Source organism: Epinephelus fuscoguttatus, linkage group LG18, assembly GCF_011397635.1.
Source record: "Epinephelus fuscoguttatus linkage group LG18, E.fuscoguttatus.final_Chr_v1".
Lineage (NCBI taxonomy): Eukaryota > Metazoa > Chordata > Actinopteri > Perciformes > Serranidae > Epinephelus > Epinephelus fuscoguttatus.
Window position 1 is genome coordinate 26,229,486 of NC_064769.1, and position 12,186 is coordinate 26,241,671.

Below are 12,186 nucleotides of genomic sequence, written 5' to 3' on the forward strand. Positions count from 1 at the left end.
AGAGCTACCCCTCACTGTCACATCTCACTGACTCTGAAGACTCATCCAGGATCAATATCCGCCCTGTGCGACACTTTGAGGATGTGACTGCAGCTGTGTCAGAGGCCAGAGATAAACTACAGGATTTTGTTAGTGATGTGTGGACCAAGATCTCACTGACAAAGACTGAAGTGGATGTTTTGCTGGCACAACCTCAGCCCAAGACCAGAGCTGAATTCTTACAGTATTCACGTCAGATCACACTGGATCCAAACACAGCAGGAAGCTGGGTCGTATTATCTGAAGGGAACAGAAGAGCAACAGTGAGACCCCGATTATTTTCAGCGTACCAGTTGTATTGGTTTTCTCCACCAGCGTCACACAGTAACATCAACAGACATCAGGTCCTGAGCAGAGAGAGTCTGACTGGACGATGTTACTGGGAGGTGGAGTGGAGTGGACATAGAGTTTCAGTAGCAGTCACATCTGCACATAGGAGAGAACCAGTATGTGATACTGGATTTGGGAACAATGACACATCTTGGGCAGTATATTATTGGAATGAAACTTATGAATTCAGACATAACAACATCATCACTCCCATCTCCGGCCCTCAGTCCTCCAGAGTGGGAGTGTACCTGGATCACCCTGCAGGTATTTTGTCCTTCTACAGCATCTCTGACACCATGACTCTCCTCCACAGAGTCCAAACCACATTCACTCAGCCTCTCTATGCTGGACTTGGTGTTTATGGTTATGATTCCTCTGCTGAATTGTGTGATCTCAAGTAGACAGGTGTTATAAACAAGACAAAGGCTGACAATCTACTTTTAGGTAGTATATTTACTCTCCATCTTTGTTGTTCAGCTCTCTGTGCTGTGATGGTTCTGCACTGAACAGTCACTCAAACAGTGTGGGTATATGAAGATGTATGTATATCAAGCATATATGTATATAACTTAAATATCAGATGATCAGAAATTAACAGAATCTATAAGTGTGGGGGTTTTCTTTTAAAATCTATTAAGTAAAATAATATTGTCGAGCTTAATTTTTTTTTAGATAATGTTTGTACAGTGGAAAACTTTGATTAATTGGAAACAAAAATTTAAATTAGACAGCTATGTATTTTAGAGTGTTTATATATAGAAATAAACTCATGTAATTATTGACATGTATACAATTTTTGTGCTGTAGTGTTTGATTTGAGCTCACAGATGATTATAGTTGATGTTTACTTTTAAAAGTGTAGTTAAGATGTATAGTTATTGTTACTATACTGATAATCACTTGTGAAGCATTGTTGATTTTCCTCTACAGTGCAGACATTCTGGTTTATCAGGCTTAATGTGGATTAAATGAATGGAGAAACTGATCCAGGATTTATTAATTAGATCATTTAATAAAGTTGATTTTTCCCTCAAGGACTGATAAAGTATTTTTTTATGAATGTGTGGAATAAAAAATATCTTTGGTTCTGCTTCATGGATTTCAATCCTTCTGTATTTTTTAATTGTCCATCTGGGACACTTGAACAGAACAGAAGCATTCTTAATGTTATTTTAACACCTGTGCTGTTCCTACTGTATAAAATGTCCACTGTGATAAAGGCCTCTACTGTCACAGAGGGAAAACAAACCCAAGGGAGACATCTGGTGGTGACAAAATGACATGAACAAATCTGACTGTCTCCTTCACAGACAGGCTGCCATCAGTGTTGCCAGATCTTGGGAGAGAAACAAGCAACCAGGGCTATGGAAACAAGCCCAAAAGAAGCGACTATCATGCGTTTAAATAACTTAATAGATGGATATATATAGAGAAAGGTGATGTTTAGAGAGCAAGCCCAAATAAACAACTCCACTTTAGAAACAAGCCCAAAGTCGAGGCTAATAAGCAGACCTGGCAACCCTGGCTGCCATGCTGAAGTTTAAAGGAACAGTTTATGACACAGAAAACATAAAGTGGCACTTTGGGCTTTCTGATCACTCACAGCACTTTGGAACAAAACCACCACAGAAAAGCTGCAATGGGTAGTTGCACTAAATCAGTGTTTCTGTAATGGTGGTATGGCTACCCCTAGAGGTACTTTGGAGTACTGCATGTATAAATACTAAAATAATTAGACTGTAAGTTCAATAAGAAAATGCAAATGTAATGTTGATAACCACATTTAAAACTCAGTGTTCCTGTTGTCAGTGGTGTGGTTTTAACTGAAATTATTCAGGCTTTTAGATTATTTTGACTTTTCTATACTGAAGCAGTGACAAAATACTGCTCATAATCTCAGATCCAGACTGATGTGATACAGGGTTTTTCTACTGACGCGGTTTCATCGTTTAAGTGATGCCCCCTTTCCTCCAGTTCCTGTAAGATCCTTTGGATGAGGATGGAGAAGCAGAGAGAGAGCTGACGATCTCTCTGCTGAGGGTCAGAGGGTGTGATGATGTAGACATTGCGTTTGTGAGACTGTGTGGGGACTTCTTGTGCACTGCCTGCAAACTGGTCATGTTAAATGCCTGGCAAAATGAAAATGATTTCAATGTGAGTCACTGCTTAAAGGCCTTTTGTGTTCAATTTAAAAATCAAAAATAAAAATGTGCAGTTTATATGTATTACATATTTCTTTCTTGGAGAAGTATGGTATTTTTTATTTACTCTTATCTATTTTTTTCAGTAAATTGTAGTTTTTTTTATTTAACTTTAATCAATTTATTTCAAACTCATTTTTGCATAGATTGTTTAACACAATAACTATCTTTTTGTTATTATATTTTTCGCCTTTTTTGTATAATTAGTGATTTTTTAAAGTCTTTTTTTTTAACTTAATTGTTGACCAATTAAGTAAGACTGATTCAACACAGGCTCAAGTGATCAAGATAACTGTGTGTGCAAGCATTTCTTTATGCACTTAAAGGTGCAGTGTGAAGGATTTAGAGGGATATATTGGCAGAAATGGAAAATAATATAATAGATATGCTGTCTTTAGTGTATAAGAACTCAAAAATAATTATTGTTGTGATTTGTTACCTTAGAATGAAACATTTATATCTACAAAGGGAACTGGTCCCCATCAATATGATCGCCAGTTGCTCTTCCATACAGTAGCCCAGAATGGACATAGCAAACTTAAAAACAAACATAAAAGTGGGGCCACACAGATGGACAGAGGCAGAGCAGAGAGAGGGATGCATGGAGAGACAGATGTGGCCACAGCAGTACGAGCCCCGGGAGATATTAAGAAACTGGGGAGCAGCCGTACACCTGTCTGTGGTCCAGGTGAGGACATGTGTATCATGTGATCACTGATTGTGTTCATATCTCCCCCAGCATACAGCATGCAGAGATGTGGTTCTCCTGTCAGTCACCAGGTTGTAAAGCTCAGGCAGTGTGCATGCGAAAAGTGAGCAAGCTGGAGAACAGGGAGTAACACAGGGCAAGGATAAAGACACAGGGCAGCTTGCCAGACTTGTTTTACTGTAACTGACTATCATTTTTATTTGTTTTAGTGTTTCAGTAGTGTTTATTCAGTCTTTTAGCAATTTCCTATTTTTCATGATACTGTCCTTCTTAAGTGAACGTCTATTTGTAATTCATGTCTGTAATGCACAGCCATGCAAGCTGATTGCCCCACCTGTGATCACAACTTCTTTCCTCTCCCCTCTCTCAAATGCAGCCAGTCCTGTTCAGTCCATGTGTTTCTTGCGTCCTCCACCCTTGGCAGGTATGCAAGTTTATCGATGGGTGAAACCAAGATGCTGTGTTACGTTTCTCTTTACAAGATGCAAACAGAAACAATAACGCTGACAACCAGTAAAGTCAGTCAAAACAAAAGGATTTATTTACAATCTTTGATTAAATAAGTGGACAACAAATGAAGGTTTTGAAATGTGGGGGAAGGAGGAACTGTGGGGGTTGTGCCAAACAAAAGAAACAAAGAACAACAAAATAGGCCTAGCTCAGTGCTTTTTGTGTAGAAAGGAAAAGAAAACAAAAGGCCTGACTACCTTATCTACAAAAGTAACAATTACTTTCTATGTGTGTGCAGAATGTACAGGGTACCCCAGCCTTACCTCAGCCCTACCTCCCCGCCACAAACCTTCCTAGTATGCAAAGCAAGAGAGAGAGCAAACAAGGAGCTAGACAGGCTTTTAAAATGGTTTCCTCCATCTCTGATTGGCTGACTGGCCAGTGTGTGAGCCAGTACTCTGCTCTTCTGGAGTTCACAGGTGGCAGCCAATCTTTTAATTCCCACCTGCAGGAAAAGAGGAGGAGAGAGAGAGAGAGAAAACAAATAAACAAACCTTTCACTCTATACACGTAACATGCTGCAATAAGCAGGTGCTCTCACGCCACACACAGTGTTTATCAGTAATTGAACAAGAAGAAAGGGAGCTCAGTTTGGTTTAGATCAGTTCTCAGCTTCTTCCTTGTTTGACAAAGTGAAACTATTTGACATTCACTGTCTCTGAGAGGTGAAATGGCGCAGCGAGGAATTCAGATGGACCAGGAAAAACTCCGCTGTTCGATCTGTCTGGATCTACTGAAGGATCCCGTGACTATTGCCTGTGGACACAACTACTGTATGAACTGTATTAAAAGCCACTGGGATGAAGAGGATCAGAAGCAAATCCACAGCTGTCCTCAGTGCAGACACACCTTCATGCCGAGGCCTGCTCTTGTGAAAAACACCATGTTAGGAGATTTAGTGGAGGAACTGAAGAAGACAGGACTCCAAGCTGCTCCAGCTGATCACTGCTATGCTGGACCTGAAGATGTGGCCTGTGATGTCTGTACTGGGAGAAAGCTGAAAGCTGTCAAGTCCTGTCTGCAGTGTCTGGTGTCTTACTGTGAGCAGCACCTCCAGCCTCACTATGAATCCCCTGCCTTTGAAAAACACAAGCTGGTCGGCCCCTCCAAGAAGCTTCAGGAGAACATCTGTACTCGTCACAACAAGGTGATCGAGATTTTCTGCCGCACTGATCAGCAGTGTATCTGTTATCTGTGCTCCATGGACGAACATAAAGGCCACGACACAATTTCAGCTGCAGCAGAACGGACTGAGAGGCAGAAAGAGCTCGGAGTGAGTCGACAAAACATCCAGCAGAGAATCCAGAACAGAGAGAAAGATGTGAAGGCGCTTCAGCAGGAGGTGGAGGCTATCAATCACTCTGCTGATAAAGCAGTGAGGGACAGTGAGAAGATCTTCACAGATCTGATCCGTCTCATCAAGAAAAGTAGGTCTGATGTGAAGCAGCACATCAGATCTCAGCAGCAAACTAAAGTGAACCAAGTCAAAGAGCTTCAGGAGAAGCTGCAGCAGGAGATCACTGATCTGAGGAGGAAAGACACTGAGCTGGAGAAGCTCTCACACACAGAGGACCACACCCAGTTTCTACAGAGCTACCCCTCACTGTCACATCTCACTGACTCTAAAGACTCATCCAGGATCAATATCCGCCCTGTACAACACTTTGAGGATGTGACTGCAGCTGTGTCAGAGGCCAGAGATAAACTCCAGGACTTTGTTAGTGATGTGTGGACCGAGATCTCACTGACAAAGACTGAAGTGGATGTTTTGCTGGCACAACCTCAGCCCAAGACCAGAGCTGAATTCTTACAGTATTCACGTCAGATCACACTGGATCCAAACACAGCAGGCAGATGGCTCGAATTATCTGAAGGGAACAGAAGAGCAACAGTGAGACTATCATCATTTTTAATGCTAGTTTTCGACAGTCGTTGTCAGGTCCTGAGCAGAGAGAGTCTGACTGGACGGTGTTACTGGGAGGTGGAGTGGAATGGTGGAACAGTTTCAGTAGCAGTCACATCTGCACATAGGAGAAGACCAGTATGTGATACTGGATTTGGGAACAATGACACATCTTGGGCAGTATATTGTTTGAGTGATTCTTATAAATTCAGACATAACAGTATCAGCACTCCCATCTCAGGCCCTCAGTCCTCCAGAGTGGGAGTGTACCTGGATCACCCTGCAGGTATTTTGTCCTTCTACAGCATCTCTGACACCATGACTCTCCTCCACAGAGTCCAGACCACATTCACTCAGCCTCTCTGTGCTGGACTTGGTGTTTATGGTTTTGATTGCTCTGCTGAATTGTGTGATCTCAAGTAGACAGGTGTTATAAACAAGACAAAGGCTGAGAATCTACTTTTGGGTAGTAAATTTACTCTCCATCTTTGTTGTTCAGCTCTCTGTGCTGTGATGGTTCTGCACTGAACAGTCACTCAAACAGTGTGGGTATATGAAGATATATGTGTATCAAGCATCACTGTATAGAACTTAAAGCTATAGTTGGTAATGTTGGAGAGCTAGCAAGATTTGAAAGCGGCACCTCCTCTAAGCTCCACCCCCTGCTCCCCCTCCAGTCAGTGCTCCATCCAAATCCACGAGCCCAGACATGCCTGAACGCGCATCCTGCAGTCAGCAGAGCAGAGGAGAGCCGAGTAAAATAACAAGTCCCCCCGAAGCAAACAAATAATTACCTGTCCAACAGAAAGACAGCAACCTCTGCATCACTTTTCAGGCCCTTCAGCTCCCTCAGTTGTCTCCACTGTTCAAAAGCTGCACGGATGTTGATATCTGGTTTGTCCTCTCACTTTATCCAAAGCCTTTTTCATCGCAGCCTTTTCTGCCTCTGACTTTCTTTTCTCAGACTGTTTAGCGGGGCGAGCCGTTACAAGTAACGCTGGAAGTGATACTTTTGGCTGCATTTTCTCTGCCATTGTTCAGCAAACTCCTGCTAACTCAGTATTTCTGCTGAGGAGTATGCTGAATATTTCCGGCAACGGTGACACGTAATGAGTGCAGGCAGGGAGGAGGGAGGGAGGAACCGAGAGGGGCTCAGGCAATACGAGACATGAAGGCATCTGATTGGTTCTTTCCATTCGCACCGAATGGCAGGGATTGGTCAGAGTTTTTACAGGCCTGCAGCTGCCACAGAGGTCGGATTTTTTTTCATTCCTTTTTCTGAACACATTATGTATTGACTGCTCTCAGGGTGGAAGGACCATTTCACCCAGTATAACAAAAAGTGTTTCTGAACAGGATTACCAACTATAGCTTTAAATATCAGATGATCAAAAATTAACAGAATCTATAAGTGTGGGGGTTCCTTTTCAAATCTATTAAGTAAAATAATATTGTGGAGTTGTTATTGAATTATTTTTCAGTCAATGTTTGTATAGTGGGAAACTTTGAGTAATTGGAAACAAAAATCAAAAAAGTTAACAGCTATGTATTTTAGAGTGTTTATAGAAATAAACTCATGTAATTATTGACATGTATACAATTTTTGTGCTGTAAAGTGTTTGATTTGAGCTCACAGATGATCATAGCTGATGTTTATTTTTTAAAAGTGTAGTTAAGATGTATAATTATTGTTACTATACTGATAATCACTTGTGAAGCATTGTTGATTTTCCTCTACAGTGCAGACATTCTGGTTTATCAGACTCAATGTGGATTAAATGAATGGAGAAACTGAACCAGGATTTATTAATTAGATCATTTAATGAAGTTGATTTTTCCCTCAAGGACTGATAAAGTATTTTTTCATGAATGTGTGGAATAAAAAATATCTTTGGTTCTGCTTCATGGATTTCAATCCTTGTGTATTTTTTAATTGTCCATCTGGGACCCTTGAACAGAACAGAGGCATTCTTAATGTTATTTTAACACCTGTGCTGTTCCTACTGTATAAAATGTCCACTGTGACAAAGGTCTCGACTGTCACAGAGGGGAAACAAAACCAAGGGAGACACCTGGTGGTGACAAAATGACATGATGAGCAAATCTGACTGTCTTCTTCACTGACAGGCTGCCATGCTGAAGTTTAAAGGAACAGTTTATGACACAGAAAACATAAAGTGGCACTTTGGGCTTTCTGATCACTCACAGCACTCTGGAACAAAACCACCACAGAAAAGCTGCAATGGGTAGTCGCACTAAATCAGTGTTTCTGTAATGGTGGTATGGCTACCCCTAGAGGTACTTTGGAGTACTGCATGAATAAGTACTTAAATAATTAGACTATAAGTTCAATAAGAAAATGCAAATGTAAGTTCGTTAAACCACATTTTAAACTCAGTGCTCCTGTTTTCGGTGAAATCATTGGCTGCTATAAACTGTCAACTGCAACAAATGCAATCACATTTACATTTGTTCTCTGTGAGTGGGACGCCAGTTTTGACATTGAATGACGGACGAAAATTAAGTAACTGGATTTGCTGTTGAAACGTAGCAGCAATACAGCTGGAAACAAAGAGAGAGAAGTGAAAAAGAGTGAAAACAGAACCAATAAAATACCCTCAGTATCAGGAGGAATATGTTTTAATGGGCTTTTATTGGGCCCTTTCATTGGACCTCTTGATAAAGACTTTTTTTCTAACAAACAGTTTTGCGCAGGTCAGGGGGTACTTGGCTAAAACAATATTACAAATGTGACGGCCTCTCTGATTGGTTCCTTTGCTGTGTCTGTCCTTTTTTATTCCAGGGCTGCAGACCTTGATTGAGTGCAATCAGCATCATGGGACACACCTGGGCCCAGTGTGGCCCGTGCACATATAACACAGAGCAGCCAGTCTGCTGTGGGCAGACCGCTACACCATACGTCTTTGTGTTTTCTTACAGAGAAACAGCCGTCACTCATCCACTACCTACACTGCTGACTCTATAGATTCATCCTTTCTATTTGTGTGACTGGTTTGATTGCTTTTTCGTTAATAAATCACTTTATTTGTTAATTTACCAGTGTGACTCCCACTTTTTGTCCAGCTTAAGAGCCGGCCACTGAAATATTTTAGATTTACTTAAAGATGTTTGAAAACCACTGCTCTGAAGGGTCGCTGTGTTTTCAGAACCCGCTGATATATTCTGTTTCATCATCTGACTTCTCTCTGTATTGATGATGCACTCAGGGTCAGTGTGGTCATGATATACATAACAATGCACTCTGCTACATATCATTTATTTAGCCTGTAAAACAAACAACTGGTCCACTTTAAATACGTCATACTAACACTGCAAAAACACTTTACTGCCCTTGATGTTATTTTAAACACTAGAGGATCTGAGGAGTTCAAAGCCAGAGGCCTGTTCCATAGCATGTTAAGAAAAGTGAGGATTTAAGTCTAAAACCTGACTTGAATGAACCTAACAAATCAGTCGGGGCTCAAGCATCTCCAGAAAGGTCAATTAAAGCTCATGCAATCAGGCTAATTCAACACAGGCTCAAGTGATCAAGATAACTGTGTGTGCAAGCATTTCTTTATGCACTTAAAGGTGCAGTGTGAAGGATTTAGAGGGATATATTGGCAGAAATGGAATATAATATAATAGATATGTTGTCTTTAGTGTATAAGAACTCAAAAATAATTATTGTTGTGATTTGTTACCTTAGAAAGAGACGTTTATATCTACAAAGGGAGCTTAGTCCTCGTCAACAAGATCACCATGTTGCACCTCCATACAGCAGCCCAGAATGGACATAGCAAACATAAAAACAAACATAAAAGGGGGGCCACACAGATGGACAGAGGCAGAGCAGAGAGAGGGATGCATGGAGAGACAGATGTGACCGCAGCTGTGCGAGCCCCGGGGAATATTATGAAATTGGGGAGCAGTCGTACACCTGTCTGTGGTCCAGGTGAGGACATGTGTGTCATGTGATCACTGATTGTGTTCCTATCTCCCCCAGCATACAGCATGCAGAGGTGTGGTTCTCCTGTCAGTCACCAAGTTGGAAAGCTCAGGAGAACAGGGAGTAACACAGGGCAAGGATAAAGACACAGGGCAGCTTGCCAGACTTGGACTTTTTGGGGAGTTTCACTGTAACTAACCATCATTTTTATTTGTTTTAGTGTTTCAGTAGTGTTTATTCAGTCTTTTAGCAATTTCTTATTTTTCATGATACTGTCCTTTTTAAAGCTATAGTTAGTAATCCTGTTCAGAAACACTTCTTGTTATATTGGGTGAAATGGTCCTTCCATCTTGAGAGTAGTCAGTACATAATGTGTTCAGAAAAAGGAATGGAAAAAAATCCGACCTCTGTGGCAGCTGCAGGCCTGTAAAAACTCTGACCAATCCCTGCCATTCGGTGCGAATGGAAAGAACCAATCAGATGCCTTCGTGTCTCGTCCTGACCGAGCCCCCCTCTGTCCCCCCCCCTCCTCCCTGCATGCACTCATCACGTGTCACCGTTGCCGGAAATATTCAGCACTCCTCAGCAGAAATACTGAGTTAGCAGGAATTTGCTGAACAATGGCAGAGAAAATACAGCCAAAAGTAGCACTTCCAGTGTTACTTACCACAGCTCACCCCGCTAAACAGGCTGAGAAGAGAAAGTCGAAGGCAGAAAAGGCTGCGACGAAAAAGGCTTTGGATAAAGGGAGAGGACAAACAAGACATCAACATCTGTGCAGCTGAATGGTGGAGACAACTGAGGGAGCTGAAGGGCCTGAAAAGTGATGCAGAGGTTGCTGTCTTTCTGTTGGACAGGTAATTATTTGTTTGCTTCGGGGGGACTTGTTATTTTACTCGGCTCTCCTCTGCCCTGCTGACTCCATGCACATTCAAGTTTGTGGCCATGGCTTTGGACGGAGCACTGATGGGAGGGGGAGGAGGGGGTGGAGCTTAGAGGAGGTGCCGCTTTCAAATCTTGCTAGCTCTCCAACATTACCAACTATAGCTTTAAGTGAACGTCTCTTTTTAATTGATATCTGTAATGTACGGCCCTGCCAGTTAAATGCTGCACCAAGCCCCAGCCTCCGGGGGAGATGAGTGAGACCAATGCGGAAGTGCCAAAAACTGCAGTTCACTGACTGTCCACTTGAGGCTGGCTCCAGAGGGGGGGTCTTTCGTTTAAATGTTATTAATGTTTGAAATTGCACATAATTAAGGGCATGGTCACTTTGAGTGACAGGTCGCACCATCACGGGTGGCTAACTAGCATGCTAACTAGCCGCTGGCTCTGCTGTGCGGAGCTCGGCGGAGCTGAGCTCAGACTCGGCCGTCTGCTCTGCATCAACTCAGCCAATTCGTGCCCATGTTCAAGGTATCATTCTGCAGAGTGTATCCAACTGCTGAAAGACTGCACCTGCACTTCCTGGCTATCTGGCGGCAGCTGTACCCTTCCTGGCTGAGAATCTTTATCTTCAGGCATGTTTCCTGCGTTAGGTTCCTTGTTTTAGCCATTTTTGTGTCTGAAGAACTTTCAAATGTGCTGGCTTTATGTAGACACGAAGCTTGGCAACAAAAATTGTGTCTTTTAATAAAAAGAACGACTTTCATCACTGGTACCAAAATGACCCAATACTCAAAATTTTTACAGAACCAATTAATTTTAAGTTTTTAATGGCTTTTTTAGGATTTATTTAGTATTTTGGCTGTGACTGTACTAAAAGAAATTGCACTTGAAGACCTAAGAGTGATTCTTAATGCAATATTTCACAAATGCATGGGGTGTCCGAAAACTTTTTTCCACCACTGTATAAAATATTAAGAAGATTAGTGTATGATATAGGCCTGTACACAACAATAGATAATGCACAGACAGAATATGAGGACTGTGATGGCCACCACCTTTTTGTTTTGCTAAAATAAATTGATTATGATCTGTTGAACACTGAAGTAATTTAAGTTGTATTGTTTGCATGTAAAAGTGTCTGTGAAGTAGGTAACCTAACACATATATTACTTTTAATATCTATTCGTCTGTGTAAAGTTTTCCTCTAGGTGACCCAGACAGACTGGACCAGTGGACACTCAACACGAGGAGACAGAACTGGACTCCAAACAAGACTTCCCATCTGTGCAGTGAACACTTTGAGAGTCATCACTTCAGCACTGACTCCAGGATAAAGACACCTTTTTTTCATACAGTACCTCACAAAGAGTCAAGAAACTTATTAGTTTAAAATGATGAATTATTGACCATAATACATTTAAATGCATTACATAAATTACTAATTGTCATACATTACGAAGTACTCGATTAGGGCACCGCTTGCTCTGTACTATTACTGATAAGGTGAAATTACTGACACACCAGTGCAGTTTAGTGTTCCCCTGATGCAAAAGGCCAAATGAAGATTTTATCAATCAAGGAACATGACATGTATTTACCGACTTTAACATTTTAGTGCCTTTTATGCAAAGACCCTTTATCAAAGTGAGAACTACTACCT

The 12,186-nt window shown here is 41.6% G+C and overlaps 2 protein-coding genes across 2 annotated transcripts in view; both read left to right on the top strand.

Moving 5' to 3' along the window:
• LOC125878607 (E3 ubiquitin-protein ligase Midline-1-like) overlaps positions 1 to 12,186 on the top strand; it is a 54,032-nt gene that overhangs the window by 1,268 nt on the left and 40,578 nt on the right. The gene's annotated exons all lie outside the window — the stretch shown is intronic.
• On the top strand, positions 4,405 to 6,347 carry LOC125878609 (tripartite motif-containing protein 16-like). Its single transcript, XM_049559920.1, has one exon. It carries the CDS (start codon positions 4,460 to 4,462, stop codon positions 6,113 to 6,115), a length of 1,656 nt encoding a protein of 551 aa, XP_049415877.1. The 5' UTR covers positions 4,405 to 4,459; the 3' UTR covers positions 6,116 to 6,347.